This window comes from Rhineura floridana, chromosome 18 (genome assembly GCF_030035675.1).
Source record: "Rhineura floridana isolate rRhiFlo1 chromosome 18, rRhiFlo1.hap2, whole genome shotgun sequence".
NCBI classification, from domain to species: domain Eukaryota; kingdom Metazoa; phylum Chordata; class Lepidosauria; order Squamata; family Rhineuridae; genus Rhineura; species Rhineura floridana.
The window spans coordinates 2,953,022-2,970,983 of record NC_084497.1 but is presented as its reverse complement, the minus strand read 5'-3'; the positions used below and the strand labels follow the sequence as shown (position 1 = coordinate 2,970,983).

The following is a 17,962-nucleotide window of genomic DNA, read 5'->3' as shown; positions in this document are numbered from 1 at the left end:
TACATGTCTTATAGGCAAGTGTGAATATAAGTAAATATATTAGTGAAAAGATCATACAAAAACACATTCTGTTAGGAGAAACGGCTTACAAAAAAAAAAATTGTGTCCGTCAGTCAAAACTGCGTACAATGATGTGTTTATCAGGAGAAATTCATGCTAAAATGCTGGAGAATTTTCAGGAGGGTTTAAAACCGGAAATGGCCACAGAAATGTTGAGAACCAAATTGCACAGAACTTTCCGTCCCTACTGAGCGAGTCATAAAGTGGTAATCAATGTCTGTTGGGAAAGCAAGGGAGAGGGAGAACGGAATGGCGTATCCTGGAAAAGGGCACGGCTGGTGGGCTAGAGCCCTGAACGGGGGCCCTCCATGCTGCAACATTTTGTCGTGGGTCCCATTTGTTGCCCAGTAATGCTGCTCTACAGGCACGTTTAAGACCAGGGGCGTAGAATTTGTGGCTGTTTGGTGCTCTTACACTCCAACTCCTTATCAGTTCCTGCCTGCATAGCCAATGATTAGGGATTACGGGAGTTTGACTGCAACAGTATCTGGTTGGAGGACTAGAGATCTTGCCCCCACCCCGCCTTAAGAATTCACACCTTAAAGTGGAAGAGCATCCCACACTGGGCCTCACTCTTTCTCGCCCAGCACCTCCGTCCAAGGTGCAAAAGGCCCTTCCGCAAGAGAAAAATGCCTCTGAGAAGGAGAAAAATCCCTCCTGCGAGTGGAAAAGAGCCCTTGGATCTGGCCCAAGGTGACGCCAAGCTGCCGAAAGACTTACCCCAGGGAGAGTCTTCTGTTCATGCAGTGCTGTCTGAGCTTTGATGGCAGAATCTCGGGCGCAGTAGGTTAGGAAAGCACACCCTGAAATGGAGACAGAACGCACAAAATCAGATGCGTGCGCAGAATATATGCAAAGAAGTTATGTGTGCCCCGAATGACGCACACACAAATGCATGAATACACAGAATGGCAGCCAGTGTCAGACTGGGACTTGGGAAACCAGGGCTCAAATCCCCACTCAGGTCACAAAGCTTACTGGGCGACCGAGGGCCCGTCACTGGGCAGATCCCCACCATACCATTAAAGCACATCCAACGCAATGGACCTCCTCCAAAGAATCCTGGGAACGGTGGCTTCCCATTCAGAGAGCGACAAATTCCCTGCACCCTTGGCAAACAACATTTCCCATGATTCTGTGGGGCAAGCCATGGGCTTTACATGTGGCTGGAGGTACTTCACATGTATGGTGCAGATCCGCCCACTGGCTCTCAGCCAAACCTACCTCACAGGGTTGTTGCTCTGAGGAAGAGGATAAACCATGCATGCAAACCCCCTTGAGCACCTTGAAGGTCAGTGGCTTCATTATTATTATTATTATTACTATTGGGAATGGCAGAGAAGAGGATTTTGGATGAACATTAGGGAAAACTTCCTCAAGGTTGGGTTCTCCCCAACGGAGATATTTAAGCAGAGGCTACGCAGGGAGGCATCAATCAGGGACGCTGCAGGAGCCTGATTCCTGTGTTGAGCAGGGGACCGGGACTGGCTAGATGGGCTCCAAAGATCCCTTCTATAACCTCTCTGATCCAATCCAGGGGTTCCCACACTGTGGCCCGTGGACCACCAGGGGTCTACAAGCTTCATTTGCGTGGACTGCGGCATCATGCAATATTCATGGTGCTTTTTAACTGCAATCTCAGAGCTTTTATTTCTTATATTGCACTTCATTGTAACTTGAATTCTATGGAACACAAATTGTAGTACCATAAAATACAATGTAAGAAATGAAACCCCCTCCAGGACGCACACCTTAATGTGGTGAGGGGGGATTGAGAGTGTCGACGAAACTGAGAGCAATGCCGCCAGGAGTCTCGAGCAAGAGGCTAGACTCCTCGCAGGGGCACCCAAGGCAGACTGGTCAAAGCTGAGACACCAGACTAAGATGCATCCAGACTCAGAGGAAGGCAGTGGTAAACCACCTCTGAATACCTCTTACCACAAAACCCCCACTAGGGTCTCCATAAATCAGAATCGACTTGAAGGCACATAACACGATGAAAAGAGCAAGAAAAGCGCAATTAAAAAACATACAGCATCTAGCACTGTGTATTACAGTGCCTGCAACAGGCAGAGTAAATCATTAAGTGGCCCTCCAAGGCTATCACCAGTTTCCACGTGGTCCAAATAGCTGGGAAGCCACCAATCTAATCCAACCTCTTCTCTCAAAAGGCAAAGACGTCCAAAGAGACAGAAAAAAGCAAACAGCAACATAAAAGGGGGAGAGAAAAATATGCGGTTCCTTGTTATTTGCCTCCACTGTCTGGTAGATCAGAGATACACTGCTGAACAGGGAGGCTCTATTCTCCCCTCGCCCAGCTAACGCCGCACTTCAGCTCGGGCTTTGCCAACAGCAGCAGCAGGCCCGCTCAGGCTGGCTCACACCGCCTTCCGCACAGACCAACCGTTTAACCTTTTGTACCACCGGGGCGCCAACGGCACTGTGGTCTCAATTTTTAATTCTAATTGATAGGTCCCCTGAGCCACTGCGCATCGAGCAAACCAGCTGATCGTTTGTTTTCTTTCGCCGTAAGTGCTATTTGTTTGCGTTTGCAACCACATGGGGCGTGGAGAGAGAATCAACATACACCACCTCACTCCTGGGGTTATTTTTAGCGTTCTGTCAAAGGCTCGTGTGTGTGTGTGTGTGTGTGTAATCTACAGAACATATCTCTGCATGCGTGGAGAATCAGCCACTTCTTCCCCAGGACGAAGGAAAGGACGAGACAGAGAGGGCCCTATCTGGAAGGCGAGTGGATCCTCAAGACGGGGAAATGAGACCCCAGGCAGGGAGGATCTTTGCCAAGTATCGAACACAGCATTTTATTCCATCGAATTTCTAGCCTGTTAGAACATCAGGAGAGCCTGCTTGCTCCATCTAAGCCAGCATCCTGTTCACACAACCCAGATGCCCAAATGAGAAGCCCTCCAGCAGGACCTGAGTGCCAGAGCAGTTATATAGTTTTTCCATCTGGGAAGCTGCCTTATACTGAGTCAGACCATTGGTCCATCTAGCTCAGTATTGTCTGCACTGACCGGCAGCAGCTCTCCAGGGTTTCACGTAGGGAGTCTCTCCCAGCCCAACCTGGAGATGTCACTGGGGATTGAAGTTGGGACCTTCTGCATGCAAGGCAGGTTATCTGCTGCTGGGCTACAGCCTCTTCCCCTCCTCAGATAACATAATGATGATGATAATCCACACCTCTAATTCCTCTTTGTTTATTTATCATTACATTCCTATCCCGCCCTTCCTCCCAGAAGGAGCCCAGGGTTGCAAACAAAAACAATGAAATCACTCCGAAACATCTTAAAAGCAAAAGACTTCAAAAAGCATCAAAACATCTTTGAAAACACCTTAAAACAAAACATCTTATAAACATCTTTTTTAAAATATTTGAAAACATCTTAAAATGCACTTCTAGCACAGATGCAGGCTGGGATGAGGTCTCTGCTTAATTCCAAAAGGTCGGTGCCACCACAATAAGATCTGCTTCCTATGTTGTGTGGAACAGACCTCCTGATAAGATGATATCTGCAGGAGGCCCTTGCCTGCAGAGCGCAGTGACCGACTGGGTATATAAGGGGTTAGACAATCATTCAGGTATTCATTTTCCTCACATGTCCTCCCCCCCAAAAAGATCAGCATTTTCTGAACAAGAAAAATTTGCGGACATGATCCCTGAAATAGGTTTTCTTCTCACACAAACACACACACTTCCCTGGTTCCCTGTGATTGGCACCATCTGGGGTGCCTGCAGCCCACTCACCAGCTGGAACAGGAGAGAGAGACAGAGGCTTCAAACAACCCCTAGACAGAAAGCAGAAGGAGAAACAACGAATGGACGTGTGTACGTGTGTAAATCCAGGCTATTCTGCCAACCTCACCCTGGGTGGGCAGCCTAGGAGAGCCTTGCATAGAATAGAGCAAGGGTGCGGGTGCGGGAGGGGAGCATCTGCAGCCCTCCAGATGTCTTTGGACCCCACCTTCCTTCCATCCAGCAGCCAGTATGACCAATGGTCAGAGAGAGGGATGGAAACGATTCTGTCCATTTTAGCCCTCTCCGTCACTCTTTCCCCACCACCAGACTGAAATTCACTTCTGCACATTTCTGCAGTTTGCGATCCCCCCCCCTCTAGAAACCCTCATGGAAATTCTTCAACATTTCGGTGCAGATTTCCCCCATTCAATGCAGTTTTTGACAAACATGCACATTTTTGCAATCAATCTCTCGCCACGTGATGCACCTTTGTATGCTAGCTGCTCAAATACATTCCTCTTTAGGCACGCATTTACATCTGGAGAGCCACAGGTTCCCCCATTTCTGTCTCAAAGTTGAAGCCAGAAGCAGATTCAGGCAGCAAATACATGGCAGGGGTGTGGAACCAACCACTGAACCGCCCAGAAGTTACGGGGCTCCGTCTTACATCAGCCTTAGGCAGCGTGGCCAATGGTCAGGGACAATGGTGCCCAAGAACATCTGAACTGCTGCAGGCACCACATCCCTTATTTGGGGGGAAGGAAAAGAATTTCCCCCTTTCTTTTTCAACAGGATCAATCTTAGGGTCCCCAGTGAGGTCCCAGAACCATCCAGCTGGAAGGGGGTCCTGTTAGGCATTTAGCCTGCTCGATGCAAAACATTAAATTAAAATTTAAAAAAATCCAGAGCTTCAGCATGCCAAACAGGTGGCTGTCCACAGCCTCCGCTCAAAGACCTCCAGTGAGGGAGACCCTCTCCCACCCCAGAGGTCACTGGTTCCATTGTCAAACAGTTCTTGCAATCCAAGCAGCAGTGGCTCCATGTCAGCGGGGCAGTGGAATCCGCTCCGGATTTTAGTCTGAACTTTCAAGGAGCTCTCCAAGTGCCAAAACCTAGTTTCAACCCACTGACCCGTTCTTTCATCCTTTCCTTGTAGAACTTCCCCCCTCAATACCTCTTGACCATCTTCATGCCCTCCTCTGAACCCGATCTAGTTTGTCTGGGTCCCCTCTAAAGCACAGCAGACTGACTGGCCCTCAACCACTGGTAATTGCTACGAGGGAGACTGGCCACAAAATGTTGCTACTCAGCTACACATGGAGAGCTACCGGTTCACCATCTTGGCCAGACCCCAGACCAACAGGCTCTCAACCACCGGTGAATGCTGTGAGAAGGAACGAGGGGAAGTGTGCAACAAAATGTTGCTGCTTTTGTACAGTCACACAGCAGCCATAGGCCTGTGACTGTATCGTCAACAGGAAGCCTCATTTAATCCCCGTACCATGGAGATCTGTATTTTTTTTAAAAAAGCACAAGTTCTGTTCACATATATATCACACAGTCAAAGACTGCACAGAGATATATCTCAGCATTGCATGGAATGTTAAACAGGCAGTGCGCCTGTTGCCCCTTGCAAGATGCACCCAAGACCTCTCTCTCTGGAAGTGAACCCCCCCCCCCGGAGCAATTGCATGCAGCTTTTAGATCTAATCTAGGAAACTGGAGGAAAGGAAATGCAATTGCACTCAAATGGATTTAAAGCTGGGGGGGCACTGTTTCCCTGTCAAAAGCTTTTTTTTAAAAAATAAAAAATTAAGAGTGGGAAGGAAAGAGACAGGGGAAAGGATCTCTGCAGGCCTTAAACACATAATAAAGGATGTGAGAAGGCTGTAAGAGCAGGGTGGCAGAGGGGAAGGATGAGATTATGACCAGGGGGGGTTGGAAAAAGAGGAAAAGGGAGGGAATGGGAAGAGAAAATGGAATGAATATTGGCTCAAAGGTCCCCAAGTGAAAGTCTCTCCCCACCCCCAGTTTAACCTACAAGGAGGTGGGACACGCAAGCAGAAAGGTTTGGCTCACACCACTTCAAATCCTCTCAGATGCCCAGGTTAGGCATAGGGATGGAAGGATCTGTCAATTTCAGTTCTCTCCAGCTCTCCTTTGTCAAAACTTAAATTTGGTTCCCCATGTTTCTGCAGTGATTTGTGTTTTTGGTTTTTTTTAAAATCCTCATGAGAATTCTCCAGCATTTTAAGTGAAAATTTCTCCTACTAAACCCATTTTTTTGTCTGCAGTTTCGACAAACATACGCTTTTTTTTTGCAAGAAGTTTCTCCTTAACGTAATACATTTTTTGCAAGTTGTTTTCACAGATATATTACATTTTGCTTTCCTCTAGTAGCTGCATTTTTGCAAACGTTGCTGAGTTGGGGAATCGCACCACAAAGTGCGAATTTCGAAGGAGGGCTGTGTTCTGGGTCTCGTGTTGTTTCAGATAGTGCAGATTAGAGAAATTCGGCTTTAAATGTGAACTGAATCTTAATTTCCTGCCCACCCCTAGCTAGAATGGCAGCACTGGGCTGGTCCTGATGCTGGGGTTTGTGGGCCTGGGAGAAGGGTCAGAAGCCCTTCAAGCCTGACCTGGTGATGGGTTAAGGGAAGGGGCTGTGGGCAGAGGGAGGAGAGAGGAAGAGGCAAAGCACATTGCAAGGATGGAAGGGGCAGAGGGGTTCATAGGGCAGAATGGCAAGAGAGCGCACACAAGGGGCTACAGAGCAGATGAAACATAACAAAGATATGAAAGGTTAATTGAGCCAATGCAATGAAATAAATATATTGAGCAAGTGAAATAAAAGACAAATGTGTTGAGAAGTGAAAGAGCAGATGACATAAAACATAAATATATTGATGGGTTAAACAGCAGAAAAAAAATGGGGGGGGAGGAAATAGGCTGGGTGTGAGGAGCTAAGAGAGGGAGGGTGACATATCTCGAGGGGTTAAAAAGACCTGATGAAATGAAACATAAATATAGCGAGGGGTTAAAAAGGCGATGACATAAAGCATAAATGTATTAAGGGTTTAAAAAAGCAAATGACATAAACCATAAAGGCTGAAAAAGAAGATGACATAAAAAATATATTGATACAGAAATTATATATATGTATAATATATATATAAATGTGTTGATTAGGAGAAATTCTAATAAAGAGCAGCAAAAATGGGGGGGGGGAGAAATAAGCTGGATGTGGAAAGATGAGGGGGGGAGGAGTAAAAAGTCCCCCTTCTCCCCCTCCCCAAAAACAGAGTGAAGTTTTTTTTTAAAGGGTGGGGAATGGACAAAAGGAGGGTGGAAAATAACGCAGGAAGAAAGAAGGATGGATTAAAAATAATAGGGAAGGTAGAAATGATGGGGAAAGGGGGGTGCAGGAAAAACAGGGAAGAAAAGACTCAGAAGGATGGCGAGACGAGGCGGGGAAAGGGAGCAAGAGGCGCACGAGCGGTGAACACGAGGCGGCAGAGAGAGCAAAGGGTGGCGGGGAGGAAGACAAATAAAAGGACCCTAACCCTTGTGCATGCCGGTGTACCGGTCCTTGAGCACTGTCAGCTCGTAGATCTGCCCAAACTGCTCAAAGAGAGGCTTCAGGTCCTTCTCCTCCAGGTTCCGGGGGATCTGACCCACAAAGAGCTTGATAGCATCCAAGTCCTTCAGGCCCTCGGAGTCAGAGACGCCGCCACCTCCGCCGCCGCCGCAGCTCATAGGGGAGGCACGGGGCGGCTGCTGGGTCTGCGCAGGCCGCCTGGGCTCGCTCGCCGGCAGTCTGGCCATCCCCCGAGCCCCCAGCACGGGCTGCGCAGGGGAGGATGCTGCGGGGAGGATGCAGGAAGAAAGGATGCTCCTGGCCACCGCGCAGCATCAGGACCAGAAAAAGGTGGCTGCTCGGCAGCGACACTGCCTGGCCATGGCTGGGAACTGCAGGGGGGTTGGGGAGCAAGATTGAGAGTAAAAGGAGTGGGGATGGTTGGGGGGGAGGGGGATAGGCAGGACTGGAGCTTGGAGGTAGGGAGGGGAGGAGAAGAGGGGGGGCATGTCCCAAACTACACAGCAAGCTATTTCTTACCGAGTCAGACCGTTGGGTCCATCTAGCTCAATAGTGTCTGCACTGATTGGCAATGGCGGTCCAGGGTTCCCTCCCTGGAGATGCTGTGGGGGAGGATAATAATTTAAAAATTAAAGATTAATGATTAATACATTTATATCCTGCCCTTCTTCCCAGAAGGAGCTCAGGGCAGCTAGCAAAGACACTAAAAACACTCTAAAATATCATAAAAAAACAGACAAACTATATTAAAACATTAAAAAAGGCTTTAAAAACATCTTTAAGAGCAATTCCGACACAGACACAGACCAGGATCAGGTCTCTACTTAAAAGGCTTGTTGGAAGCGGAAGGATTGAACCCGGAGCCTTCTGCATGCCAGGCAGATGCTCTGCCGCTGAGATACGGGCTTCCGCCTGAGGATGTGGAGGCATATTATTAACCCAGTGAACAGGGAAAGGGGTTGGCGCAGCAGAGAGAAAGTTTTGGAATGTTAAGGAGAGCCTTGCAGAAGCAAACCAAGGATCCCCTCAAATCAGCAGCCTGCCCCTCACAGAAGCTGCCTTAGGGTTAAGTCAGACCATTGGTCCCTCTAGCTCAATAGTGTCCACACTGACTGCCAGCAGCTCTCCAGGGTTTCAGGGAGGGAGTTTCTCCTAGCCGCACCTGGAGATGCCTTTGGGGACTGGACCTGGGACCATGCTCTACCAATGAGCTACGGCCTGTCCCTCAAGAAGCCAGCTCCGGGAAGCCCGCAAAGACCCTCCAGAGCTCTCGTTTGGTCTCAGTATCGGGTGCCAAGATATACTGCTGCTACTGGGGGAGGTTCTAGTTGAAAAATTGTGTGCATGTGTTTTAAACCTTTTTAAATAGGTCATCTTATTTCATTCCAAATTGTACCGGTTTAATATTTTTTGCCGTTTGGCTCCCCCTGGGTTCCTTTGAGGAGGAAGGGCAGGAGAGAAATTCAATAACTAAATTATGAAATATTTTGCAGGCTCCCTCCCCGCAACAAAGCAAGGAAGAGGCAGGGTCATCCCAAGTCATAGCATGGATCAGGAGTTGAAATGTGCGAGTGTTTGTCTTCCCACCCACCTGCCAATATAATCATGCCATTGTCTAAATCTATGGTGCTTAGGGCTGTAGTCGTCCAGGCTATCAGAGGGTCTTAGACCATTCACATTTTTAGGAGCAGGGTCACAATGTCTCCAGAATCCTGTGAGCCAATCAGCATGAAAGGGAAGTGTGTTAGCCACTCAGAAGAGTCTTCTAACATGCTTCGTTGACCTTTCCTGCTGATTGGAGTCAATCAGAGTGAAAGGAAGAGAGCCAGCCACACTCCTCTTTCATATTTTTGGCTTCTAGGGGTGTCTATTGTAGGAGAAGGCATGAACAAGGATCTCATTCTCAACCCCACTGCAAAAAAGGGGGAGGGGCATGGCTATGAGTAACATGAAGAGACCCTCCCTGCCCTTCTGAATTTGCCACAATACCGCTGATGGTGCAACCGCACTCGGAAAACTGCGTAATGTTCTGGCCGCCTCACTTCAAAAAGGATATTGCGGCTCTGGAAAAGGTTCAGAAAAGGGCAACCAAGATGATCAAGGGGATGGAGCAACTTCCCTCTGAGGAAAGGTTGCAGCATTTGGAGCTTTCTACGTTTAGAGAAAAGGAGAGCAAGAGGTGGCATGACAGAAGTGTGTTAAATTATGCAAGGTGCACAGCAAGTGGATATCCAGTGCAGCCAGACGTCAGAAAATTCAGGACAGACAAAAGAAAAGACAATAATGCTGGTAAAAACAGAAGGGAGGAGAAAAAGAGGAAGGCCAAGCAAGAGATGGATTGACTCCATCAAGGAAGCCACAGACCTGAACTTACAAGAACTGACTGAACAGGGTGGTTTATAACCAATGCTATTGGAGGTCGCTGATTCATGGGGTCACCATAAGTCGTAATCGCCTTGAAGGCACGTAAGAACAAAGACAAATTCAGGGCAGAGGAGAAGGCTATCGATGGCTACTAGCCAAAATGGTAGTGTGCCTCTGAATGCACGCTGCTGGGAACCACAAGTGAGGGGAGTGCTCTTGCACTCTGGTCCTCCTTGCAGGCTTCCCCTTGTGGGGTTTCCGGCTGGGCCCTGTGATGATGAACTCGATGGGCCATTTGCCTGATGCAGCAGGCTCTTCTGATGTTCTTACCCCTTGGGTAGAAAGGCAAGCAGACACAGAACAGGCTGTGGAACAAAGCCTAGGACTGAAAGAGATGCTTACAACCATCCAGTTCTTTATAGCAGAGACAGGGAAATCAGTGGCCTTGCTGGACTACAACTCCCATCATGCCTGACCATTGGACATGCTGGCTGCTGGGAGTTTGCATCCCACAACATGGGAGGGGGGGCACAGGCTCCCTATAAAAAGGGTGGGGTAGAAGTGGTGAAGTTAATACTAGGCCATTAATATTGGTTCCAAGACACAATTTGGCCAACGTCCATTTGCATCTTTTAAACAGTCCCATCACAGCTATTTTCTGGAATTTGTTTTCAAAAACCACAAAAAACAAACAAACCCAGAAGCATTTACATTTATTACCTAACATAACAACAAAGTATTGTCCCCCCCTCCCCCCCCAAAAAAACCACACAAATCTCTTTAACGTGTTTTTAAGTAGGTTGTTATCTTAGAATTTCTTGACGGCTGCATCAATTTCCGGAATAATTTCCTTCAAGTTGATCCATTGTTCAGCAGAGAGGGAAATCCCTGGATACAGGGGAGAAATTTTTTTTTGATTACAGGCACACCCCGCTTAACGTCGCTTCACTTAACGCCGCCTCACTATAATGGACATGCTCCATAGGCCACCATACCCCACTTTAATGTACGCGCTTCGCAATTAGGGACACTTAATGGCATGACGCCGCTGCCATCTAGTGGCGATTGCAGTGCAGTACATGCATAGATAATTGCTTCACTTTAAGTACATTTTCACTTTACATACACGCTCCGGTCCCATTGCGTATGTTAAAGCGGGGTATGCCTGTATTAAGTTTGTTGGAGAGACTCACCAAGGGCGAGTTAAGAATTTCCTCCAGGCAACCACAGAGATTGTCTTAATTCCTTTTTAAAGCTTCAAATGGCTTATATACATTTAAGCAGGTTGGGGACTAAAAGGAATTGTGGACTAGTAACATTTGGGGGCCTTATTTTTAAGGCTTAAAGGACAGGCAAAGGATTTTAGAAGAGTTTTTTGTGGGGGCACATTGACTCATGGCACCCTGGCACCATCTAGTGGCCATGACCCCTTTTACCTTTCCTCCCAGGTTTCATATCACCAGCCTTATCGATAAAGAATTCTCGGAGATCTACCAGGACCTTCCCCTTAAAAAGGGACACATGGACATAACGCAGCTTTCCTATCTAGAGAGAGAGGGAGAAAGAGACAAGGGTTAAAAAAATACACAAAAAATACACTGTCCTTCAGTGACATGTCGCCATAGCTCAGTGACAGAGTACTTGCTTGGCATGCAGAATGCCCCAAGTTCAATCCCCAGTGGCATCTCCAAGTAGCGCTGGGAAAGATCCTTGTCTGAAACCCTGGAGAGCTGCTACCAGTCCGTGTAGGCAATACTGAGCTACATGGACTATCGGCCTGACTCAATCAACCTTTCAGTCAGAACAATGAGGACTAGAATCTTACTTTATTTTCAGAGGAAGCAGGTAGAGCACCTGCTTGGCATGCAGAAGGCCCCCGGTTTAATCCCCGGTATTCCCAAATCTGAATGCAACTGAATCCTCCCCAAGTTCAATTTGTTGGCACTCGGCACCTGAACTTGCTGTTGCGGGGAGTGGGCAATGCTATATTAACACCCACCCACCTTTGCAGTATGCAAAACACTCATAGCATTTTCTTGCTTTAGGATCTCTGCCGTTTTACATCTGGCCTTGCTTCACATAGAAATACCTGAAACATGCCTTCCTCTGGGCTCTCCGGGTTAGGATTCTTAGCTGCTGGTCTTGATTGCAACTTGGGCTCCATTTTCGCTCTCTTTGCTGGGTTCGAATGTACCAGCTTCTTCTTCTGTATATAAGGAGGGGGAAAAAACTGTCTCACTCACTAGGAAAGAGCTGCATAGAAGCAGGAAAAATGCGATTCGGTTCGTGTTTAAAGCCAAATCTCTCAAATCCGCACTGTCCAAATCAAGATGTCAACTGAAATGCAGCCATCCTTGAAAATTCACTCTTCTCTGAATTTTGCGGCGCAGTTCTCCAGCCGAGTCGTGTTGTACACCGCCCTGAGAGCTTTCTGCTATAGGGCGGTCTAGAAATGTAATTAAATAAATAAATAAAAATAAATAAATAAAATGCACATACTGCACTAGTGTGAAGCGTGCATATATAGAATGCACTCGCTAGTGAAAAACAGCATCACAAACGCAGCATGTTAGGGGAAATTGCTTGCAAAAAATGTGTTCACTTGTCAAGACTGCAAACAAAAATGCATTGATTAGCAGAAAGCCACACTAAAATGCTGATGAGTTTTCATGAGGGTTTAAATTTTTTTTTTTTGCAAATTGCTAAATGAGGAGAACCAAATTTCTGATTCCACCCACCCCACCCAGTCAATAAAATCCCTTTCGATTACTGGTCCCCTCCACCTCTGAATACCACTTACCATGAAAACCCTATTCATAGGGTAGCCATAAGTCGGGATTGACTTGAAGGCAGCCCATTTCCATTTCTATTATTTGCTTGTTTATTATGAGATTTATATCTCACCCAGGGTGGCAAATAAAAACACCGAAAACATTCCAAAACATCTTAGAAACTAAAGTCTTTAAAATATATTAAAATACAAAATATCTTTATTTATTTAGACCATTTGTATACCGCTTGTACATTTAAATAAAACTCTAAGTGGTGTACATGTCAAAACATCTGAAAAGAGCAGACACAAAAAAAACCCACCATCGCTAAAATACAATTACCTGAACAAAACATCCTCTTTAGTATCAAGATATGGTATAAAAACTGCATATAAAATTAAGTAAAAGAAATACAAGCAGACTAAACAAAATATCCCCTAGGCTTCAAAAAAATAATAATAAAGTTAAAAAAAACAAACTTATTTTTAAACATAGTAGACCAAACAAAAACAGCTCATTTCTTCATCCCAATGTAAGAAAAAGCAAAATAATTTAAAAGACATATTAAAACAAAACACCTTTAGGGGAAAAAAGCTTTAAAAACATCTGAAAAAGGGACACAAAATTAAGCGAGTCAATAGGGTGTTGCTTGTAGTTATTTGCAGTGGCAACTGGGGCCCAGGGAGGGCGAATGGCAGAAGAAGCTAGAGCCATTAAGAGGCAGAGCTAGTGCATTCTGGGTTATGTGCCTGCTGATGAGTTCTGCAAGGGGCAAAACCGAGAAGAAGGAGGGGGAAGGAGATGGGCAGGGCCGCCCCCTGGACGGGCTACGAGAAAGGAGGCAGGGCAAGTGAGGGCAGGCTGACGGCAGAGTGAGGTTGGTGGGGCAGTGTTCCATTCGCTCCAAGTGGGCCAGCCTCCGCTGGTTATTCAATCACTGAAAAACCCTCTAAAAAAAAGGTCAAACCAACAGCAGAACAAAACAGGGACCTCATCTCTGGACTTGAGCTGGGGTCTCATCTGATCAAATGCTCCAGCATAATTCCCCCACCCTCAAAAAGGCCCTTGTTAGGGAGGATGGTTCTGGCAAACCTTTTACTCCAAAATGTATAAGCAGGGAAAAGTTTTAGCGCACATTTAGTGAGGTAAGGGTAACATTTATATTCGCTGCTTCACCCGCTTTTGCCTCCAGCCCTGTTTGTCGCCAGCAAGCAGCCCTCAGAAGGTTGTTTAGAAGGAAATGCAGCCCTTCGGCTAAAAAAGGTTCCCCAGCTTTGATTTACATGCTCCTTGAAGCTTGTCTTGGTGCTGTCCTTAGGAGCTATTTACTCTTTAGGAGCCTACCTACATGCATTAACAGCCATCCTTGCGACACCCTTGCAAGGCAGACCAATATCGTTCTCTCTGTTTGGCAGATAAGAGGCATTTGTTGTGACTCACCCTGTCATTCTCAGCCTCCTCCTCAGATCCGCTATCTGTAGAGGTCATTTCTACACGACCCTTTGCTTTTGGCATCCTGAAGAACAGGTAAAAAAAAATTCTCTACAAGCGGAGAGGGAAATGGGCTACGCAGTAAATCGAGAATATTCCAGGTTTTTGACATTCTAGCTCCCTTGCCCTTTTTGGCATTTTATACACCTTTCTCCAATACAGCTATTTCTGCTTCCCCGATCCCTCTGTGATGTCACAGCAGCTTAGCCAATGGCAGGGTGGCGGCTCACACAGCACTGAAAGCTGACAGCATTTGACATCCACAGGCCTTGCAGCTGTCAGAGACCTATCACCTCACTTGGACCTGCCTTGCCGTTTCACCCCTGCCATCAGCACCCACGTGGGCAGGCAAAAATCCAACTGCGGCAGCTTTTGCGATTCCTGCTGAAGGCAAGTTCCGTCCTCTGACCTAGAGGAATCCTTACCTCCACCCACAAAGTGTATCAATGGAGAGCCTGGAGTTACTCAAGATAAAAACAGCACTCCACACAGGCCCAGAGACTATAACCATACATTCCAGGGTTAGGAACGTGGGAAGGTGTAGCAGGGTGCCAAGGGCCAGAGAGAGTGCATGCCCTGGAAGGCTGCATTTGGCTTCTGGGCCTGAGATTCACCATCCCTGGGTTGAAAGGAAAATACAGCCCTCTCCACCCCCAGTTCCAGATAACAGATTATCGCCCACCCACCCTTTGTGTCGCACCCAACATGAGTGAAACTTTCAGGGGTATAGTCATCCAGGCTCTCAGGAGGTCTTAGGACCCTTACTTTTTTGGCAGCAGGGTCCCAATGTCTCCAGTGTCCTATGAGAATCAGCATGAAAGGGGAGTGTGTTAGCCACTGAGAAGAGTCTTCTCGCATGCTTCCTTGTCCTTTCCTACTGATTGGAGCCAGTCAGAGGGAAAGGAGGGGAGCCAGCCACTGAGAAGACTCTTTCATGCTTATTGGCTGCTACAGACGCCTGGTGATGTGGGAGAAGACATTAACAAGGACTTCATTCTCAACCCAGAAGCAAAAGAATGGGGGAGGGGGCATAGCTGTGCCTAACATGAAGGTACCCTGCACTTCTGAATTTGCCACTACACTACTGTTCATAGTAGACCCAAAGGGTGGTATTCAATGTTAACCCTACTCAGAGCAGGCCCACTGACTAACTTCAGCCCATTAATTCCAACAGGCCTGCTCTGAGTAGGATTTAGTAGAATACAGTCCACTGAAGTTACTGGGTATAGCTAACTCAGGTGCATTAATTTCAGCAGGTCTACTCTGTGTAGAAGTTGACCCTCCATGGCGCAGAGTGGTAAGCGGCGGTAACGCAGCTGAAGCTCTGCTCACGGCCGGAGTTCGATTCCAACGGAAGGAGGAAGTCGAATCTCTGGTAAAAGGGGTCAAGGTCCACTGTGCCTTCCATCCATCTGTGGTCGGTAAAATGAGTACCCGGCATACGCTGGGGGGTAAAAAAGGAAGGCTGGGGAAGGAACTGGCAATCCCACCCCATATATACAGTCTGCCTAGTAAAAGTCGCAAGATGTCACCCTAAGAGTCAGAAACGACTCGCACTACAAGTGCGGGGACACCTTTACCTTACTCTGTGTAGAAGTTGGCTGGACTCTTCAGCCCATTTTCTTACTAGCCATTTGGAAGCCTGATCATTTTAACAATAGCTTTCATTGCCATTATGGATTCTTACAGCTTATTTTTTAAAAAGCAGATCTTTGAAGCTTGCTCCAGAAACAACACAAAACAGAGAAAGGTATGACACAACCCCACCCCAAAACATCACTCAGAAACCCTACCTGAGAGTATCACAGCAACAACCACCTGCTTCCTTCCTTCGCCCTCTTATATTTCTCAAACTCACCCCACCCTTCCTGAATCCTCCTAACTCTCCACCAATCGCCACCCTGCAGGGAGATTTCTCTCAGGTGATCAGACCTGTGAGTCCCAGCCAGATCATTTAAAGGTGCCAGCCTTTAAAGCTCCAAACTGGCTTGGCACCTAGATCTTCTCTTCCTTCATATCAACCTGCCTGGGTCTGCTTGGTGCGCTAGCATCTGGTCTCAGGGCATGCAAAAGCAAGTGTGCTGATTGCGCAGAGTATAGTCCTTCACTCCTAATCTCCACTATTATTATTATTATTATTATTATTATTTATACTCCACCCTGAAAGTGCCCAGTGTGGCAAACATACCAAAACAATTTATCAGCAACAAAAACAAAAGCATTCTAAAAAGTTTGAAAACACTCTAAAACTGTTACAGTTTAAAGACGTTTTAAAACACAGTTACAGTTGAAGACATTCTGCTGTTTCTAACTGCAACATTTACGGGCTGCTTACTATGAAAGTGAAACTGGTCTGCAGACCAGTTTGGTAATCCCTGATCTAAACAATCTATGTTTATGTGTATGTTATGTCCATACATATTGTTGCAGCAAGCATTTTCATGTTGCAATGAGTGCTACAGGCTGGATGCCAGCTTTCTAAAATCACTCCTAGGTGACCTGTTTGCTGAGCATTCGTCCTGATTTGTTTGCAGGGAAGATTAGATGGCGTTGCATCCAACATATTTTCTATCATAAAAAGTCTGGGTGTCGGGGGGGGGCAGATTTCCAGTACAAGAGGTCCAAATCAGTTTTAACTGCACCACTTGCATGTGATTGAATCTCACCTGAAAATAACAACAGTTTGGAAGTGCGTTAAGCAAGTCCTGCAAGGTGCAACGTTTAAACTGGCAGGACGTGTAGAAGAAATAATAGTAACTACCGTCTGCTAATTGCACATGCCAATGCTTCCAAACATAAATCAAATATCAATGGAGAACGAGAGCAGCCCTGTCTTGTACCTCTCTCCCAAACAAATGGATCTGAAATGATTCCATTTGTTTGTGTTTTTTGCCCAATGCTCTGAAAAGGTTTCCTATTGATATGTATTAAATGCACAAGAGCAGACTAGGCTCCCTCCATTTCTGGTTACTTGGCAACCTGAAGTGTTGTGGAAAGGTCCATCCTGCACAGCCTGGACCTCTACATCTGGGATGGGAAACCTAAGTGGCCCTCTAGCTGTTCCTGGATTCCAATTCCCATCCGCTTCAGCAACCCGCACCACCAGTGGTCAGGAACGATGGGCGATGGAGTCCAGCAACATCTGGAGGGCTACAGGTTAGCTATTCTTGCTTACTCTGAAATAAGTCCAACAGGAAGGGCTCCCAGAAAGTCTGCATAGAACAGGGATTGAGGGCCTTTTGCAGCTGGGAGCCACCTTCCAGGGGCTGCGTGTCATTGGTGGGTGGGGCCGTCAGCAGAAGTGGGTGGAGCAACAGATGTGACTCTTGCCTTTGCATAATAGACTGTCAGTTACCCAGGCAGGTGATGTCATCACTCTATTAAAAAACGAAAGTCCAGGAACTGCATCCTCTTGTGCCATCAGCAGGACAGCCTTGGCTGTCCTAGCGACTCGTACCTTTTAAAATCCTTTCCTACCCATAAACAAACCCGATGTAAAACACAACCGGCTATGTAAGGGGCAGACTTTTTTGTGCCCATTTGCAGATGGGCAGGGGATTTGCAACAGGCCGTGTCCTCAACATGGGTTGCTAGCCTTCTTTCTGAGACTTCGTCTGGTTAGGACAGGCCTTTGCGCACAAAAGCTTTTGTAAGTAGGCATGAACACGGCAGGCCTTTTATGGATGTCATGTGGATACAGGAGACATTGAGGGCAAATTTCTCTATTTCTGCATTTCTTTGGGAAGGGGGAAATCACAAGTTTATAGCATCGATACAGAAGCTCTTACCTCTTTTTCCCAGGAATCAGCAGGAATGATGGCAATTGTAGCTCCGTGGCATCTGGAAGGGCAAAGGTTGCCCAGCCCTGGGTTAAAGGCATGGCCTGTCCCCTGACAAGACTGTAAAAGTCAGAGAGGCAGC

General features: G+C 46.9%; 2 protein-coding genes across 4 annotated transcripts in view; both read right to left on the bottom strand.

Moving 5' to 3' along the window:
• The window catches only part of CELF5 (CUGBP Elav-like family member 5), a 39,677-nt gene extending 31,552 nt beyond the window's left edge, over positions 1-8,125 (bottom strand). For all 3 annotated transcript variants that reach the window (XM_061600650.1, XM_061600647.1, XM_061600651.1), the window contains exons 1-2: positions 7,935-8,125; positions 781-863 (exon numbers count right to left, since the gene is read on the bottom strand). The gene's annotated coding sequence lies outside the window, so the exon portion shown is untranslated. The remainder of the gene's footprint in view (positions 1-780; positions 864-7,934) is intronic.
• A 2,393-nt stretch (positions 8,126-10,518) lies between these two features.
• On the bottom strand, positions 10,519-15,923 carry LOC133372402 (activated RNA polymerase II transcriptional coactivator p15-like). The gene is made up of 5 exons (XM_061600952.1): positions 15,835-15,923; positions 13,991-14,066; positions 11,869-11,985; positions 11,216-11,324; positions 10,519-10,667 (listed from the first exon to the last, which is right to left on the bottom strand). Exons 2-5 carry the CDS (start codon positions 14,063-14,065, stop codon positions 10,588-10,590), a joined length of 381 nt encoding a protein of 126 aa, XP_061456936.1. The 5' UTR covers position 14,066; positions 15,835-15,923; the 3' UTR covers positions 10,519-10,587.
• Between the last annotated feature and the right edge of the window lie 2,039 nt (positions 15,924-17,962).

Coding starts and splice junctions, on each gene's coding strand:
- LOC133372402 (XM_061600952.1), bottom strand. CDS start 14,065: ATGCCAAAAGCAAAGGGTCGTGTAGAAATGACCTCTACAGATAGCGGA. Junction 11,325..11,868: donor CAGAGGAAGGCATGTTTCAG/GTATTTCTATGT, acceptor CTCTCTCTCTAG/ATAGGAAAGCTGCGTTATGT. Junction 10,668..11,215: donor TATGAAACCTGGGAGGAAAG/GTAAAAGGGGTC, acceptor CCCTGTATCCAG/GGATTTCCCTCTCTGCTGAA.